The 19,115-nt window shown below is 47.3% G+C and overlaps 2 protein-coding genes across 2 annotated transcripts; one reads left to right on the top strand and one right to left on the bottom strand.

The window, feature by feature from the left end:
• The first annotated feature begins 5,537 nt into the window (after positions 1–5,537).
• On the top strand, positions 5,538–10,760 carry ADO (2-aminoethanethiol dioxygenase). The gene has a single exon (XM_054572735.1). It carries the CDS (start codon positions 5,907–5,909, stop codon positions 6,708–6,710), a length of 804 nt encoding a protein of 267 aa, XP_054428710.1. The 5' UTR covers positions 5,538–5,906; the 3' UTR covers positions 6,711–10,760.
• A 2,039-nt stretch (positions 10,761–12,799) lies between these two features.
• EGR2 (early growth response 2) lies at positions 12,800–18,913 on the bottom strand. The gene is made up of 3 exons (XM_054572441.1): positions 18,815–18,913; positions 16,091–16,199; positions 12,800–14,743 (listed from the first exon to the last, which is right to left on the bottom strand). Exons 1-3 carry the CDS (start codon positions 18,911–18,913, stop codon positions 13,491–13,493), a joined length of 1,461 nt encoding a protein of 486 aa, XP_054428416.1. The 3' UTR covers positions 12,800–13,490.
• Positions 18,914–19,115: the final 202 nt, after the last annotated feature.

Here is a 19,115-nt window from a genome sequence, read left to right as displayed (position 1 = left end):
TCAATCATAGTACAGGGGAGCAGAGTTCATTTATAAGATCTTAGTGGAGCTAAACAGAGCTAAGAGAGTTATGGTATAATTTCAGATAATTGATATGAAAAAAAAATCCATGTTTGCTTTTGTCTGAATTGTCCTTATAATTGTCTCCATCATCCACATTGGGTTAATGAGATGCTGCAAGGAATCTTAGAGGTTGACTTCCTGACCCAGGAAGAAACAGGGATTTAGTGAAGTCAAGTGATTTACTCAATAAGACACAGCTAGTTTGTGGCAAAGCCATGCCTAGAACCAGCTCTTCTGCCTTTGCAACTATTTGTTTTAATCTTACAACTTGACATTCATTCATGAGAATGGATGAGAAATATATGCTAATATTTTGTAAAACTGAAAGGGAAGCAAAAATATAAACCCCAAATATTTCAAATTAAGTATAAGGTAGTCTAAAAGTAAGAAAAAAATGTGTAAATTTATTTACCATGTTTTATACTAACATAAAAGGCAGATATAGGAATAAAGTTGCAAGAGCTATTAGGGAAAAAAGAAACCTTCCTGGCCACTTAGAAAAACAAATAACCAAAACCACTGTTGGTTAGGAACCTTGAGCATTTCAAAGTGTCAATATTCTTGTACTCTTTTTGATTGGGTACCAGTGTGATCAAATGAGATGGACAAAATGAATTCTGAAGGAAGACTGAGAAAAAATCAGATCATGATCTATCTTATGAATTAAGGAAAATAAGTCCTTATAAATAGGAGGGCGAGGGGAACAGGGGTGAAAGACAAAACACAAGCCACATTCCAAAAGAATAAAAAGGTCTTATATATTAGCAGGTGGAGTTAAGAATAATATATATTTTAAAAAAGTACATAAAAATGTCTGTCCAGAAAAAGTCCAGCCATTGTTAATATAATGAGAACGGTTTGCACAACATCGATGTAACCTGGCAGCCAAGGAGAGTGGACTGGAATGTGCATGTGTGAACAAATGATGGCTTCACTGTACTAGTGAGTGGGGGTGGTAGACACACCATTAAGTGAGCGTGTGTACTGTGTGGCCGATACATTCAAAATGACTGAGCAAGTACAGCAACAAGTCTGCATCAAATTTTGCATTAAGCTTGAACATTCCTCTGCAGAAACCATTCCAATGATTCAAAAGGCCACAGCTATGGGCAACTGCCGATTGGCAGCTTCACCACGACAAAACACCCACTCATGTATCATGTCTCGTGCAATTTTTTGGCAAAACATCAAGTCACCCAGGTGACTCAGATCCCTTACAGCCCAGATATAGACCCTGCAACTTCAGGCTTTTCCCAAAACCAAAATCACCTTTGAAAGGTAAGGGATTTCACACCATTAATGAGATTCAGGAAAATATGAAGGGGCAGCTGATGGTGACTGGAAGAACTGTGTGAGGTTCCAAGATGCCTACTTTGAAGGGGACTGAGGGTCACTGTGATATATACAATGTATCTTGTGTCTTCTTCAGTAAATGTCTCTGTTTTTCATACTACATGGCTGGAAACTTTCTGGACATAACTTGTATATATGCATGCTGGGGCTCTTCCAGTTCTTAATTCCTGGTTAATTCAGCAACTATGAAAAAACCTCAGCTTTACTCATGCTTCTGTGTGCTCCCCCCATTCCCAAATTTAATAGTTAGATGTGGGCAGGAGGTAAGATTTAAGCTTCATCAGTCTTACCTATCACCACATAGCTGTCAACTTGTGAAAATGAAAATGTGGAGGAAAAAATACTTTAAGAAATAAATTGGCAAAGAAATAGCTCATCAGCAAGCCCTGTCAGCTCTACCTACAAAATAGACTCCTAATCTTTACACTAGTTCTCTTGTCTTTCCTCTAGATTACTAACTCCAATCAGGGTTTCTCTGCTGTTCACTCTCCCTCTGCCCTACCCAATCTCTGAAAAACATCTAAGAGATCAGGTCTTTCTGCCCAAAGCTCTCCAAAAGCTTCTCACCACACTTACAATAAAACACAGCTCCCTACAATGACCGTGAACCTCCTATCCACGGCCAGTACAACCTATATAGTATGGGCCTTACCTACCTCTCCAACTTTATCTCTCTCCCAGAACTCTGAAGGTCACTATGTACTCTAACCCCAAAGGCCTTCATTCTTGCCCCCAATTATACCAAGCTCCTTCCCACCTGGGCTGTTTCCTGGACTTGGAGTGCTGTGACCCCAGGTTTTTCCATGGCTGACTCCTTTATATTCAGGAGCAGCCCCAACAACCCAATATAAAGTTACACCACCACCACCACCACCACCACCCACCACCCATACACCCCACCACACACCCACTACCATCCTAACATCCTGTTTTGTTTTTATAAATTTACCTCTGAAATTATGTTGCTCATTTATTTGTACTGTGTAACAACCTGCACCTCCTCCTCCTCCAACACACACACATACCCTTGCAGGGAAACTCCTTGGGAAAGTGGATATTCCTTGCCACATCCCCAAAGCCTAAACAGTGCCTGGTCTCCAGAAGATGCTCACTGTTTATCAAATGATAGATTCCACCTATCCCAAACTTTCCCAAATCTTGTTTCTGTCTTGTATTTGCAGCATTTGTTCGCTATCACTTCTCCTTGGTCTGTTTGTTCCCATTTTGGAATTTCTTTTGGTCTTCATTCTGCTTATTGCAACACTAAGGAAACCAGAACAAGGAGCATAAAAAGAAAGATGTTAACAGTAATAGAAACCCACTCAACCTATGCTACTGGCAGCAGGACAGGCCAAATAAAGTGTAGCAGCATCAAAAGGAATTATGGTGTTGGCCTGTCTGTGGCCTAAAAAAAAGTATCACATGCCCTATGGATACCCAGCAGTTCTCAAAAACTTTTAAGCAAAAGATTCAGATGCAGTAGGTTTCCATATGACCTGGAAATCTGCACTTTCAACCAACACCCCCAGGAGATTCTGATACAGACAGTCTTTGGAAACCTTGTACTCTTTGGCAAAACAAGGAATAGCAAGGGCCTGAAAGACGGTATTATCAGTAATGTGGTTTAACCAATAAAATTTGTTTTTTAATTTCTACTTTGAAACATTCTCAAGACGAGTCAAATTCCATTTTAATTTTTGCTGAATACAAGGGGGGACCCAAAATACCCCCAGAATTTATTTATTAAAAAATTGTGTATTTATTCTTACACGTTTAAACTGTAGCCAGCTTCAAAGTACTCTTTATGTGATGGAATACACCAACAGAGACCACTGCTCAAAACAGTTTTTTGAACATTTTGATGCCTTTTAGTGCTTCTGCTCTTTTTTGTTTCACAGCTTCCACATCAGAAAAATGTTTTCCTTTTTTCACCCTGGGAAACAAACAAACAAAAGTCTCTTGGGGTGAGATTAGGTGAATGCAGGGGTCATGCAGTTTTTTGGTCAAAAACTGCTGAACACTCAGCACTGTATAAGCAGGTGAGATTGAAAATCACCCATCATGATACAGGCAAAAGTGCTGAGTCATCAAAAAAAATTCACTGAAGCCAAATGCAGCCTCTCACAACAATGCCAGCTATTGCACTGATACAGGTGGGTTCCTACGACACTCACGTAGTGGGGGACACCTGAACTCTATGGGGCCCGCCTTCCACAAGATAATTCTGGGTTGTGGGGAGGATCCCCCTCGTATTATTTAAATTCATTGGTCTTTACAGTTCTTAACCATTTTTAAACTATAGTAATAGCTACTATTATAGGACAGCGACAATGTTCTACATGGTACTACCAGTGTTTTACACATATTACTCCATTTTATAGATGAGCTTCAGTTAAATAAGTACAACTATTAAGAAGTGACAGATTCAGAAATCAAACACATCTGTATGAGTATGTCACTAAAGTTTGTGTTCCATGGAGTCTATACCTACCAATAATTATACTTTAATAAAAGTAAAACTAATAAATAAAAATCCAGATTTGTAGATGAAGAGAGAAGATTTTTCTCTTACATATTCCTCATTTTTAGAAACAGACTGCCTGGGATTTCATTTCATGGTGAACTTTGACAGTACATTCAAATACCTTAAAAATGGCATGGCAGCCTCTGAAAATGAATTAATCTTGAAAGTTCTTTTCTAAAACAAATAATCACCCTACCAAAATCACCAAATATTAGGACCTGATTCACTATTTAGAGGTCTAATAGTGGGTCTCAAACTGGGCTGATAATCAAGAATCATTTGGAGAACAGCTTAAAAGTTCTAGGCTTCATAGCAGTTCTGAATCAAAATCTCTGGGGTATGACCACCCCCCCAATCTTTATTTTTATAAAGCTCCCCATGGGCTTCTGATGAGTGACCAGGCCGCAGAACTGTTACCCTAACCCCAGCATTCTACAAGTGAGTAAATTGAGGATCTAAAGACATAAAGTAGCACAGTAGGCTGGAAAGTCAATATCCTCCACATCTGGTGCTTTTAACACCAATTCGTGCTACTGGTTTTGCTTAAACTGTATGTCCTGCTGATTACTAGCCATCCTAATGGAATTTAGTCCCTCATCTGCAAACTGGGAATAATAGCGCTTATCTCTTAAGAGTTGCTGTGAAGATTAAATAAGGTAGTGCACTTAGCACAGTGACTAGCATTATATAGGTTCATGGTGTTCATTATATAGCTCCCTAAAAAAAAGCACGCCGTTTTTAACTGAAAAAGATTTAATAATCCACTCCAATTACGAAATGAACAAGAAGTCTATGTTTAACTTTGGAAGTCCAAAGGAACTTTAAAGTCCTGATTCTCACACACCATTGTTTCTTACAGAATGCCTCAGAATCATCTAGTGAATCAATCTGTGTGTTGCGACCAGTATCCCGTATTTTTACAGAGCTTCCTCCCCTTCCTCCCCCGCCCCCCCTTCAACCAGGTTTTTTTAGGCAAACCAAGTTTTGATAAACATTAATGTACAGATTCGGTGACCACAACAAATGGCCTCCTGAGTCCCAGCAAAAAACTACTGTGCTCTGTAACCAGAACAGCAGCGTCATCAGACTCTGATGCAAACAACAGCTGGGGACAGCTGTGCAGAGTAGTCACTGGGGCCACCAGGGAAGGCCTCGACCCTCTCATCTAAGAAACAAAATATTAGGAGAGTGCTATCGTAATGCCAGTGGCAGACAGTGCTGCGTAGGAGGCCATGAGGCGCTGAAGTTAACTAAACACCTTCCTTCCTAAGAGCGAGGCCGGAGGAAAGCAACCCTGGATGGCTGACCAAGCCCGCGTGGCGTCAAAAGGTTAACAACCTCTCGGCCTGTTCCTCGGAGTGGCCGAAAGCCTCCACCACACTACAAGCCACCTGCCGGAAGTGCGTCACCCAAGCCTGCAGGGTGTGCCGGTAATTGTAGTTAACTTGACTATTTCTCTTGCTCCCTGGTTCTTTATCAAATACGCAAACACCTTGGAACTGCAAAGAAGGTCGCTTTATGACCAGCAAATCTAATCCTCTCCTTTTCCAGCCGACAAAGGAAACTCTCAGCGCTTGTGCCGAATTCTGGACTACAAGTCCCAGCATGCTGCGCAAGGCGCTCGGAGCGCCCGGCCACCGCCGTAAGTGCGGGCCGCATCAATGGAGCGTCTAGCGTAAAGCAAAGCCTGCCACGGTCCGCAAGGCCGGTACCTGCTCCAGGATCGCGAGTGCCGGGTGTGGGCCGTGCGCGTGCGCGCCCAGAAGGGGCGTGAGGCGGGCGCGCCGGGTCGTTGGGAGCGCGTGGCTGCTGAGGTTAGCGGCAACGGTATCCCGAGCGCTACAAACCGGTAGTTGCGGGGCCTCCCCTCTCGCCGGGGCTGCGCGGAGCCCTGGCGGCCACTGGGGACCGTAAGGGGCGGAGGAAAGGAGGGGGCAAGCTTCGGCACTCGGAGGAACAGCCGAGCATGCCCCGAGACAACATGGCCTCCCTAATCCAACGGATCGCTCGCCAGGCGTGCCTCACCTTCCGAGGCAGCGGGGGTGGCCGCAGCGCTTCCGGCTGCGGCGGCCCCGAGGCGCCGATGCCGCAGGGCTTCCCGGAGAACCTTAGCAAACTGAAGAGCCTGCTGACCCAAGTCCGCGCTGAGGACCTGAATATCGCCCCACGCAAAGCCACGCTGCAGCCGCTGCCGCCCAACCTGCCACCCGTTACCTACATGCACATCTACGAGACGGACGGCTTCAGCCTCGGCGTGTTCTTGCTCAAGAGCGGCACGTCCATCCCGCTGCATGACCACCCAGGCATGCACGGCATGCTCAAGGTGCTCTACGGCACCCTGCGTATCAGCTGCATGGACAAGCTGGAGGCAGGCGGCGGGCAGCGGCAGCGGACCCCACCCCCAGAGCAGCATTTCGAGCCTCCGTTGCAGCCCCGGGAGCGGGACGCCATCCGGCTGGGGGTGCTGCGCTCGCGGGCCGAGTACACCGAGGCCAGCGGCCCCTGCGTCCTTACGCCGCACCGGGATAACTTGCACCAGATCGACGCTGTCGACGGGCCCGCCGCCTTCCTGGACATCCTGGCTCCGCCCTACGACCCCGACGATGGCCGGGACTGCCACTATTACCGGGTGCTGGAACCCGTCAGGGGCAAGGAGGCCTCCGGATCGACCTTTGACCTGCCCCGAGAGGTGTGGCTCCTGGAGACCCCGCAGGCTGATGACTTCTGGTGCGAGGGGGAGCCCTATCCAGGTCCCAAGGTCGTCCCTTGAAGCAGCGAGCGCCCGGTAGCGGTGGGCCGAAGACGTGTCCTACTCAGATCAGGGCCTGGCTGCCAGCGACCCACCACAAGGGCTCTCTCCCTACTCCCAGGCCACCTGGGCATTGGATCTACTGAAGTGGACTGTAGCCGCTTCCTCAGGAGTCTTGGGAAGCAGGGCAACTGGACTGAAGCCACCTGGCATGGTTATGGGGGCGGGGTAGGCGGGGAGGCTAGGTTGTTTCCTGGCTTGCTCACTGCCACCAAAGTTTTGATTTGAGGGGAGGCGAGCAGGGTACTATCTGAAGCGCTTCCATCCTAAAGCCATAGTGAAAATATTCTTCCCTCTGTTCCCCATTCTGTACAAAATACACTGAAAGGTTTTTCTCCCTCCGCCTTGGGTAAATAAGGTTTATTTTCCGCTTAAGTCCTTACGCTCTTTTCTCCATATTACAGTTTTAATTTATTGACTCTGCATGACCCAGTGGGTTTGAGTTGTTTTTAGTTTGTCAGGTCATTGGTTAAAAATTAGGTTTAAAGAGATGAGCTACTGTTTAAAAGTAAGCTGCCCTGTCTGATTAACTCGTTGTGAAATTTAAATCATTCTTCCAGAGTTGGGGGATCATCCCCAAAACAGAACTATGCATGTAGGGGATAAGATATTCTTTCCTCCCTTTGCCCAGTAGCTACATCTGGTTTATTCTAACAGCAGTGACTAAGGAATTCACACCTACATATTTCAGTGACAAATTTTCACATAAAGTCTATCTTCCCTATGAGTCTCCAGATTTGTGAGTTGAGCAGATTTCTTGTTGCAAATTCACCTTCAGTGCAAAAACTATATTGTCCTCGTTACTTTTTTTGTCATGGTATAGGAAGTGGTAGGGTAATTTTGTGTTTTCTAACCAGAAGATTCAAAGATGCTGAATCTGTATGCTTCCAAACAACTGAATGTAAAACACCCCTAGCCAACTGTTGAATTCCATGTCCTTGTGTACTTCCAACAATGTTAACGACTGTTTTTAGATTTTCTCAGCCATATTCTTCCAGAGAGCTGGTGGTTCTAGCTGTGTTGTTGGTGGCTCTGTTCTCAGAACCCTCACCCTCAAACTGGAGAGCCAGTGATAGCTTCATCTAGTGTGGTTTTCTATAGGAAAAGAAAAGGCACTGGTGATCCAGCCTACAGAACTGAGAATTAACTATACTGCTGGCCGTTTTAGGATTTAAAAACTCGGGGCAAAATACTTCCCACTCCCAGCTTTAACAGTTGTGCTATCTGTGACTAGTTTTATTTTTTGTCAGTTTTATAAGCTGAGCAAGTGGACCTTGTTTGAAACACTGACACCATTTGCTTCAGGCCATGGAGCATTATTGTTTTCTTTCTTTTTACTATTTATAGGATTCCTTTTTTCCACAGACTTTGAGTTAAAACTAGAAATAAACACATTAAAATTTGCCCAGCTGTCATCTAAGCCCTGTTGATTGTCTTGCCCATGTGGCAATCCAGTTCTAATATCTGTAATACAGGGAGATTTGCTATCGGTGGAAAGTGTGGACCCTTTAGGAAAAAAAGTACGTGCCTTTGCTTCTTTATGCATACTGGGTCACAGAGGCCCAGAGTGAAGGGATATTTGTTCCCAATTTTTAAAATAGAGTGAAAAAAGATAAATTCTTGATGAATGGTGTTTGTTTTGTTTTTACAAAAAAGATGCTTATTGAAGGTGACATGCTACTATGTTATAACACCTGACACAGACATAATGCCAAGAATTTTCTCTAGGGTTACTAATGTTTTATGGTAGCTTCACTTTGTGGCGTGGTTTAATATGCCTTGGGGGCAGTTTGAAGTAGTTCAAGTATTCAGTTTGAAAATAAGTTTTAGTTATGCAAATGATGATTTTCTTAGAAAAGTTGTCATCAAATGGGCATTTTTCATAGCACAGTATGAACATGTTTGGTTATTGATCACATGGCTACCTGTTTTGAATTATATTGTAACAAAAAGATGATAAACTTACTAAGATTGTGGATAGTAATGTGCATGTTATAATACAGCCTAGGGTATAGTAAATTAACCCACAAAAACTCATTCTGGTAATAGGGCAGTAATAAAGGAGAAATATTTTTTCCAAACTTCTTTATGAAAAGTTTTAAAGTTCTCAAGTACAAGCAAATCGAATGAAAACAAAACAAAACAAAACTAAGGTGCTTTTCAAAAGAAAAACTGAAATTGTTGCAGGCCAAAACAGCAATATATCTCTAGTTCAAAAGGAACAGTGACACTTTTGGTTCACTAATAAATTTTGAATAAATTAATGCAGATCACAAAATGTAACCTGTTTTAGTGAGCCACTAAGAAAAGAATATTCTTACTACAAAGACAGAAGTGCAAAACCTGCACCTTTCTGCATAAACTGTCATGACTATCTTTATGTGCTGCTATTGTGTTTCCATGTATTCCTGCAATATAGACTGTTTTAGTAACAACTGTGGGAAAAAGTTGTCTTCCCTCCAAAGACTAATGAGCACAATGATACTCATCACAACTTTCCTGTTGAATATCATGCAATAACTTCCTCTGATGGGTAAGAAATTGTCTGTCTAAATACTTCTAAAGCTTTTTAATTTTCTGGTTATATCAGTGGCCACTTACATGAATGGAGAGTATTGTATCTACCTACTACTATAAGAGAATTGATTTTTTACTGTCTGATTTGCATGGATTGAGTTTATACCAGTTGCTGTTTATTAATGAAAATGGTAAGCCTCTTTTTAAAGTAGTATGTGTTTGTCAACAGGAGTGGGTTCTTTTGACTTTTTAACACTAGTACCCCTTAACTCCTCCCAAAAGCTTCTCCTTTTGTTCCCCCTTTTGCTTGTCCCCTTGTAGGTGCCTCAGTCTTGGCATCCCAGAAGGACTCTCTCATCACCCATCTGTTCCAAACGACTTTGAAATTGTGCTACGGCTCTACTGCTCAGTGAAGAAGCAATACATCTTTAATTCAGGGCTCTGCTCACTGCTATTCAGCTCTAAGAACCTGAGGGCAGTAACACTCATGTAACTCTCCTGGGCTGAACTAAGGACCACTGATCCCTTTAGAACAGAGGCATCTACTGTCATTGAAGAAAATCATTTGTTAAGCCCCATATAAATACTGAATCTTCAGATCCAGGGATGTTTACATTTCTGGATTAAAATCAGTGTACTTATGGAAAATAAAGGTATGCTTGAAATTGTTTAGAGGTAAATCTTATTAGTGCACAATGGAGAAGGGAAATACTGCTATAGTGACTATATTTTAATTACTGTTAAAGGTTCATGGTCTGTCTATACTGTAAGATGATGTGCTAAAAACTGGTGACCTGCAGATTCTAAAGTTTATTTCCTTGAGAGTGAGCTCTGAAACATCTGAAACTATTTAATGCTTAATCCTACTATTTTGCTGCAACAAAATACCTTTTCATTTAACCTAAGGAAAATAAGCTAGTTCAAGAAAAAAATACTTTCATCCACACAGGAAAGAATCTTTAGACTTAAAAATTTTCTTGTCCTTCTACTGTTAAATTTGTTGGGACTGGAGGCATTTTAGGCACTTGGAGTGATGCTGACCATTCTTACACACACACACATACACACATTGTTTGGACTGTTAAAAAATACCACTACAGTCATTTTTAACATTTACATATCCAACAAGGTGGCTTAGTTCCGTTAGCAGTTAGGATATTGAAATTAAATAGCCTGGTGTATGAATAATTTAAAAGCTTATTTAGATTTAACAGACCTATTTTTAATGTGCACTGAACCATCTCAAGAGATGCATTATGGTCGTTTAAGAGTTAACTCTCCAAAAGTTTAATAAAGAATTCCCAGTAGCAGCTGAAATATCAATAATTACTCAATAAAGCATTGACTGTAATAAGGAACAGATTGACTTTATATGCTTTATTTTCTTGAGCAAGTAAAAATGAGACACCTGTGAAAAGTACCTGAATCTTTCAAGCCAAAAATAAAATCTGATTCAAGATTGTTGAAATCGAGGAGTAAAAGCCACAAGTTTGAAACCACACCTTGCTGTATATTTTACTACTTGACCCTGCCAGTGTCAGAGTAAATGTAATTATGTAACCAATTTGACTCATAAAATGTACTTTTTAGTTTGTTGCTTTATAAATTGTTGACTTCTTGACAAGCTGCTCTGAAATTAAAATGTCACAAGACAGTTACAGATCTTAAAAAACTTAGGTGCGCTGTATTATAATGAAATTTTGGTAGGAGGGAAGGCTTTATTAAAACAATTATCAAAACATGGCATTGTTTTACATATGTTAAACAAAATTGGCCAAACAAGGATGATAATACACTGACAAGCTAGGGAATACGAATCTAACGGACTAATGTCAGTCACTATATCAATTGGACACCGAAGTTTATAAACTTCCATTTAGTAGTTATAGAAAAGGTATTCTATGTCTTGGGCAGGGAAGAAATAAAAAGGTTAATTATCTCCACATATTAGATCTCAAATTCTAGTGCTGGTAGGACAAAAAGAAGTTTCCAGGAGTAGCTGTCACTCTTGCTAAAACACAGGCTACCAGTTAGCCAGGACAAACTGGATGGAGTTTTCAGATGATGTAGCTAAAGAGTGGGCACTCCAGAGTGTTACACTTGTGTAAGGACCCAGAAGCAGTGGGTGAGGCTAAATATTTAGGCCCCATTTTAGAGAAAGTTAACTTTATTAAATAGACAATCATTTGTATGAAGACAACTTTATGACTTTGTATTTTAAAATCACTACAGAAGGTTTGCAGTAAAATGAACCCTACAGTGTACTTTCACGAACCATTATCCAGTACCATGGAGGATATTTGCCTATTCAAATTTTCTGAGATTTTAAGGAAGGTGTACACCTATCTTTATCTAATGAGCTGGGCATTTTGATAATCTCTAGACCCACTAAACGTGGTCGGTTAATGATCCTTCCAAATAGGGGTCACCCGGGGGGAGAAATGAGTCCTGGGTAATTCCTTTGGCAACCCATTAATGCTGTCATCAGCCGTGTCTGAGTGCATTTTTGATCTGAAGAGGTGATAGTGCTTCTCAAAAAGTTTTGTGTGGTCATGAGACTAATCCAAGAACCTGAAAGTCATTTCCAGCTTGCCCATGCCACCACACTTTCCACAAAGCTACACTTCGTCTGAGTTCTTGGCCCTGGTCAGGGTTCTGAAAGCAGTTGCAAATGTGTAGTCTCCGAGTGGGCACTTGTTTGTAAGTATTTATTTTCCAGAGCCCACTCAGGAGCGGAGAGAAGCTATAGGCTGTTATAGAGGACGGAACAATGAGTCAAAACAACGCCTCCCCATTTTTACACTAATGCATTGGGGAAATCCCCAGAACACTAGCGTTTGATTATGAATGGAGATTGCTTTGCGGTGAGAGGGCTGGTGTCAAGAGGCTAACAAAGAAAACTTGGATATCCTGGCTTGGCCAAAGCACTAAAAGTCACTGGATGAACTACTGAATTCCCACTCAGAAAATCTTTCAGAAATGATTTCTAAAGCAAAAAAGTATTGTTGAAAAGTATTTATTTACACCATAGTCATAAAACATCCAGTATCTGAACTTCAGTTAGTGGTTTTATGTTAGAATAAATCATTTATGTTTCCACGACTATTAAGAGCTAATAACCAAACAAGTCAGCTCCAGTAACATTATTTACATTCTTATCTGCAATTTGACTACAAAGGTAACACTTTTAAGTCACAAAACAGAGCATACAAAAATATACTTTCTAAAAAAAATTCCAAATATTAATAGGCAGATATATACAGCCATACTAAACCCAGGGAGTGATTTTTGTTTCCATAGTAAGGCAACCCATTTACATGCAGACCCTGTAACATTGTCTACATCACACAAGGCACCAAGGACACTTCCAACACAATTGCATGCATCCTAGTTTCAGAGAATATATGTACATGCCCTTTTAAATAAGTTAACCTCTGACTCATTTCAAGAGGTTATAAATGCTTTACCTTTTTTTCCCAAAGGTTCATAACTTGGAGAACAGTGCACATCAAAAATACACAAAATCTGAGTGGATATACACTGCAAAAATAGTCTATACGTTTCTCAACTCAAAAAGGAGCAGATATTGCTATGTCCCTCCTATCACATTGCACTTCTGTTCTCTGAGTTTATAATACATATTGCTTAAAGGGTTGAGAGGACTAGATAAGCTTTGATTCACTGCTCTAGGGCCACAGAATGCAGCACAAAGACCATGCTTTACTCACTGTACAGCGTCCCCCAAATAAGTCCCAAGCCATAAAGTGCACATCAGTTTTGCTTCTGTCTTTGCTGTCCCCACCTGAAGGGATCAGCATCTCCCAACCTACTGTAGAAAACGTGTCAGGTCAACTCTGGCACTCAGAGACAACCACCTGTAGTTGGTCAAAATAAGAAAGGGGCGAGCAAAACCTAGTCAAACCACCCTTTAAAGCAGGGTCAGGCCTCAGCCCTCTAGGCCAGGCATCCCCTCCAAACCCCCTTCCGAACCTCCCCATGACTTTGGGGAGATTGATAGTCAACTCACCAAAGAGAGGCTAAGGTAGACTAACGTTTAGGAAGGACCTGCTTCTAAGTGGAAAGGGGGACAGTGCTGGGCTCCGCCAAGGCTCTTTGCCCAAGGAAGGAAGGCAGGAGAGGGTGGTAGTGTTTGTTGCGCAGTTCCAGTGGACCAAGGGCCTCCGGGCCCTCAAGGAGCTGGTGTTTCAGCCTGACTCTCTCATCTCAAGGTGTCCTGGTCCTAGAGGAGCAAGTGGCCAGGGAGCCTCCACCAATAGTGCTGCCGTTGCTACACAGGGGCACCCCAGCCTGGGTGCCCCCCGTGCATGAGGCCGTAGATGCTGCTGGCATCGAGGAGGAGGGGACACTGCTTTTGCGCTCCTTCTGTCTCAGATGGATCTTGGTGTGGCGCTTCCTCTCATCACTCCTGGCAAACTTGCGGCCGCAGTAGTCACAGGCAAAGGGCTTCTCGCCAGTGTGGGTGCGGATGTGGGTAGTGAGGTGGTCACTGCGGCTGAAGTTGCGCATGCAAATCCGACACTGGAAGGGCTTGTGCCCGGTGTGGATGCGGATGTGCCGCGTCAGCTCGTCGGAACGGGAAAAGCGCCGGTCACAGCCTTCTGCTGGGCACGGATAGGGCCTCTCATGCACTGGTGTCTTGCTAGGCCTGTTTGGGTACTTGCGAGGCCTCAGAATGGGCCGCAGCGGCAGATGGTGAGGGTTATAGGCAGCGGCGGCGGCTGCTGCTGCTGAGCTGCTACCAGGCAGCCGGGGTCCCTCGCTGCCTCCACTGGCCCCTGGCCCTGTGGCCCCAGCACTTGGGCCCCCCAGAGTAAAGTTGCGGATGGTAGAAAGTGGAGTAAGTGGAGGGGGGACTCGCAGGGAGTCCAAGGGGCAGGGAAAGGGCTTTCGGTCTGGGCCAGCTGTACCATGTAGGTCTCTCTGGCACTGTGATGGGAAAAATCCAGGATAGTCTGGGATCATGGGAAAGAGACCTGGGTCCGTGGTTGGCTTGGGGGATGGGTAGGAAGGAGGCGGTGGGTAGCCCAGAGAAGAGGAGGTGGAGGTGGTGGGTGCCGACAGGAATGCTGAGGGGTCCTGGTAGAGGTCTCCTGCACAGCCAGAATAAGGAGGAGGTGGCTGTGGTGGAGAGTAGAGGTGGTCCAGGTCAGGCTGGGTCTGGGACATGGTGCACACACCCAGGTGTCCTGTGGCCAGTGGGTTGGGGGACGCGGAAGTGACGTTGGATGAGGCTGTGGTCGAAGCTGGAGAGGCGACCCCTTGCAGGATGCCTGCACTCACAATATTGATGATGCCTTCTGGGTAGCAGCTGGCACCAGCGTACTGGGGGTCAATGGAGAACTTGCCCATGTAAGTAAAGGTCTGGTTTCGGGGTGCAGAGACGGGAGCAAAGCTGCTGGGATATGGGAGATCCAAGGACCTCTTCTCTCCAGTCATGTCAATGTTGATCATGCCATCTGGGGAAAAAGAAGAATGGAGGTGGAGCAATGAGAACACAGCCAAGAATCCCTTCTCACTCCCTCTCACAGGGGTCCATTCCCAAGGCTTAGGGACCTAGCACTTTAGAGCCGAGTGGGGAAATCGCTGCTCAGAGACAGTAAGAGGCTAGCCCAAGATCCCACTGTGGTAGCCAACACAGTCTGGGACTCCAACTACCACCAGGAAAGCAAGATGAGCTACTCCCAACTCCCCACACACAGCCATCTGTGGCTCTAGTCCCCAATAAAAACACCCAATAATAGCAACAACAATATTAAAAATTCCCCATCTGCCTGGAACTTCTTTCCCTCTCCTCTCCTTGGGGGTCCCACGGGTGGGGCGCCGGGCAGGCACCACCCAGGCGACTGATCCCAGCCAGTGCCGCAAAGGTGCCCAGCTCTACAGGGGAGCCGGAGAAGGGGGTTCGTGATTTCTAGGCTGCTCCCCATCTCCGGCGCCTTCTCTCCCTCCCTTTCTTGCTGCGTTTCTGCCGAAGGTTGCTTGCTGGAGGGAATTCGGCGCTGCGGTGGAAGGAGTTTATAGGTTTCCTTTCCCTTTCAACCTTGTCCCACAAACGCGCGTCCCCGCCCCAGCCCAAGCCCAGTGGTGGGGCTTCTAGAAACGCTCGGGGGCCACGGGAGGCTACTTTTCACCGCGTCGCCAAGAAAACCAGCAGCACCGGTGCCTCCGCAGGCTTCCCTCCGCAGCCGAAGAACCGTTTCCCGCCGTGTCCCGCCCTCCTTCCGACCCCTCCTCCCCGCCTTGCCAACCCCCTCAACTTCGCGGGCGGAGCGCAGGTGGGAGCGCTCCTTAAGGCTGCACTGATTGCGCGTTCCGAGACTTTCCCCGGGTCTGCTCTCTCTGGGAGCAGGCAGCGGATTCTTTCCTCTGGAGCTTCGCCGCCGCTCGGCTCTCCAGACGCGCAGCTCTCCTCCAAAGCCCCGAACTTTCTCGTCACTTTGCCCCTACGCCGGGAGAGGGGAGGCCGGGCTGCCGCCGGCCGAAAGGGCTGCACAAGCCCCAAAGTCCGGTTGTGCACCTCTTCTACTCTTAGCCCAGATCCCGCTGGGGGCTGAGCGCGCGCAGCGCACACACGCTGGCTCGCTGGCGACTCGGTACATTTGTACGCGCGCCCAGCTCCAGCACCCGAAGCCCCGTTCCCGCGGGGCTTCTCCTGCACCAATTCCAGACTTCAAAGCCAGTTCAGTCAGCATCATCAACCTTGCTCCCCAAGCCTCTCCTCCAAGTCCTGCACACGCAGCGCACCCCATCCATAACCTCCGAGCTGCGTGTGTCCCGGCCCGCGAAGGGAGCACGCGGCTTACCTCCGGCTACTCCGTTCATCTGGTCAAAGGGGCCTCCCAGTTCGGCATTGGGAAAGATGGTCACCGACGTGGCTGCGAGGTCCTCCACCGGATAGATGTTGTCAGACAGCTGGTGCACAAAACCACTGAGAGTTACTGGGATTTTGTCTACGGCCTTGGCGGTCATCATTTGCTCCTCGCACAACCTGGAGACCCAACTCCCTCGCTACCTGGAGTGTCAGAGAAGCCGTTTTGGATACGGGTTGGACTGAGCCTAGGCTGGTATCTCCTTTGGCCCTCCACACTTAAAAGCAACCACCAAAAAAAAAATAAAATAAAATAAAATAAAGAAGACGAAGACGAAGAAAAAGAAAAAATCCAACAGAAATAAAACTAGCAGCAAACAAGTTGCTGTATTTTTAAGAAGGAAGAAAAATGGCTATTTGCCACTGACTCTCTCCTGTGTTCCAGCTGGGAAGCCAGGAGTTGCTGGTGTAGTGTTGTTATAACAGTCAGTGTCTCCCCTCGCCGAGCTATTAATCAATTGCTGCTCTCCCGGTGAGACGGAAAGTGTTGCTCTAAGTATTTATGGGCAGGTCCTCAATGCCCGTGACGTCGCTGCCCATATATGGACTGAGGAACAGGGCTGGGCTAGGCGGCTTTTGCCGTCACATGGCCTATTTGCATACGAGCTCGGCTGCAAGGGCTCCGCCGGGCTCGCTACAGCCGGCTCGCAGCCCGCAGATTTCCGCAGGGGTCTAGGGCGCGCGACCCGAGCCGCAGGTCGGGTCTAGGACGCGGCAGGGGTGGAACCTGGTGGGGAGGGGCGCGCCGCGAGTCTGGCGCAGGCCTCTAGGGGAGAGCGAGCAGTCCGGGCTGCGGCGCGGCCCCTTGGGGCGGGGAGGAATTCCGGTTCTCCGGGACTTTCCAAAAAAGGCGAAGATCCGGTACCGGCGGCCCCGCCTCCCCAGCCCTTGTTTGGGAGCCATTCCGGAAAATTAAACTTCGGAAAGAAACCGAGCGGAGCCGAGACGCTACAGTCAAACCCCTACTCACTTTCTTGGCAGCTCAAACCGCAGGCAAAAGGAGGCAGCGAAGAAAAAAAAGAAAGAAAGAAAGCTTCATGCATTCACGGAAGCTGACTGCTTTTTTCTGAATTACTTGGTGGAAAGAAGTGGCTGATGATAAGAGTGAATGCGGTATTGCTTTTTTGGAAAGTCTGTTCTATTTATACAGGAGCGAAAACGGAACAGGTTTTTAGTTGTTTGTTTGTTTAAGTATTCTGGGCACCTTGAGGCGGGGGGAGGGGTGGTAAACCTTTGGAGTAGTAGAGTAACTGTAGGGAGCTTCGAGAGAAATCCTCTGCCGGAGACAACCCCCCCCCCATTCCTGTGCCCGCGCTCTCCCCCACCCCAATTCAGCTGCTGAGCGAAACGGGCGTCCTTCCCGGCGTGTCTGGGCGGTCGGCTGTGTGGGGGCGTCCAGATGGAGGCTTGGACATTCACCCTGCCCCGCCACACGCACACACACGCACGCTCTCACACACGCTTCACTTCCGATACATACACTCCTGCCCCCGCTGCCTTCTTCACACACCCACTTGCGCACCTTATACTACACACCTCTCTGTTGACAACGAGCCGGTGCGCCAGCCTCGCTGACAGGCAGAGCGGGAACCGGGGCTTGATGAACAGAGTGCTTTTCGAAGATACCCTGTTCCTCACCTTACTGCCTATACGGACCCACTGCCAGGGCAGCCCCCTACCCCACAGAGCCTATACTCCGGGGGTGCGCCCTGGCCGCACGCTCCCTACTCCAAGACAGACATATTAGAAGACATACTCTTTTCCTCGTCAAGAGCCACCTGGGTGAGCCCCGAGAGGTCCTGAAAGCAAAGAGCACCGATAATGCCAGTTTTGAGTAACCATCACCCCGCACGCGTTTTCCTTTGCGAGAAAAACAAACAACTGACCCCGATGTAAACCTTTCTGTTTAGTGCCCAAAGCAATTTTTAAAAACTTTTCAAGAGATCCAGGTAGCGGCGGGCTTCTGGCTCAATGCACGCGCCGTTTCTACCTACCAGAGCACCCCGGCCCGCACTGGGAGCGCTCCTGACCTGGCCCGGGCCCCGCGGGAGGCTTGTCGCAAGTGCTCAAGCCTGGCGCGCGTCGCCGCCTGCCTGGCCCTGTCCCTCCCCAATGCCGCCAAAGCCTGGGATGAAGCGCGGGCGCAGCCTCCAGGGCTCGGCCCGGCCCTTTCCTGCCCCGGTTCGGGACCGCACCAGCCTCGTGGGGGCCCCGGCGGGCGAGAGCCACGGCGCCACGCCGTGGAGGAAGCACGGCGCTGCAGGCGGCACTTTCGGCGCTCACCTGCCGCGGCCGCAGCCGCGGCCGCGGCCACCGCCACAGCGGCAGCGAGCCTGCTCCCGCCCGGCCCCGCGCTTGGAGGTCAGAGCCGCCGGGCGGCCGGGAGCGGCCTCTGCTCCTCCACCTGGCCACTGCTTCTCCACCTATCCGCCTCGAAATCTGTTCGGCGGCCGGCCATATTCCTGACTTCAAACGCCCGGAGAAATTTTGGGAAAGTTTCTGGCTCGTGCTGCGCGCTCTTTTCCAATTGGAGATCAAAAAAGGAAAACGGAAGGAAATCGCAGCAAGGTTAGCACCCTCGTAGGTACCCCACCCTCAGCAAAAACGTGCAAAGTCCTGTTTCTTAGAAAATAAGAAGGAAAGAAAACTGCGCTCTCACCACGTGCGCCAGCCCGTTCCGCCTGCGATCTGGCCGGTCCCGCGGCCCCCGCGCTGACCACCTGCAAGACGACGCCTCGGAGGGGAGCCCGACTCGCATCTCCAGCCCCTGAGTCCGAAAAAAGCGGGGGTGGGTAACCGAGTTATGTAAATATGGGTCGTGGCAGCGGGGTTCGGGTTACGGCCCCCGCCAGCCTCCGAGGTGAGGCACCCACCGGCGGCGAGCGCGGGCACCGCGACAGCTAGCGCTTCGCTCCTCTTCATGCACGTGGGCGGGCAGGCAGGCGAGTCGCCAGGGCCGC

Source organism: Pteronotus mesoamericanus, unplaced genomic scaffold, assembly GCF_021234165.1.
Source record: "Pteronotus mesoamericanus isolate MK-2021 breed Mesoamerican mustached bat unplaced genomic scaffold, CSHL_Meso_final contig_24, whole genome shotgun sequence".
Classification (NCBI taxonomy): Eukaryota; Metazoa; Chordata; class Mammalia; order Chiroptera; family Mormoopidae; genus Pteronotus; species Pteronotus mesoamericanus.
Note: the sequence above shows the minus strand (reverse complement) of the source record. Positions and strands in the feature narration are given on the sequence as shown.

Bases quoted from the DNA above. Each gene is read 5' to 3' on its own strand.
- ADO (XM_054572735.1), top strand. From the start codon at position 5,907: ATGCCCCGAGACAACATGGCCTCCCTAATCCAACGGATCGCTCGCCAG.
- EGR2 (XM_054572441.1), bottom strand. From the start codon at position 18,913: ATGCGAGTCGGGCTCCCCTCCGAGGCGTCGTCTTGCAGGTGGTCAGCG. The intron at 16,200-18,814 runs GTGAGAGCGCAG...TTTGTGCACCAG, and splicing joins GGAACGGGCTGGCGCACGTG to CTGTCTGACAACATCTATCC. The intron at 14,744-16,090 runs GTAAGCCGCGTG...CTTTTTCCCCAG, and splicing joins GATGAACGGAGTAGCCGGAG to ATGGCATGATCAACATTGAC.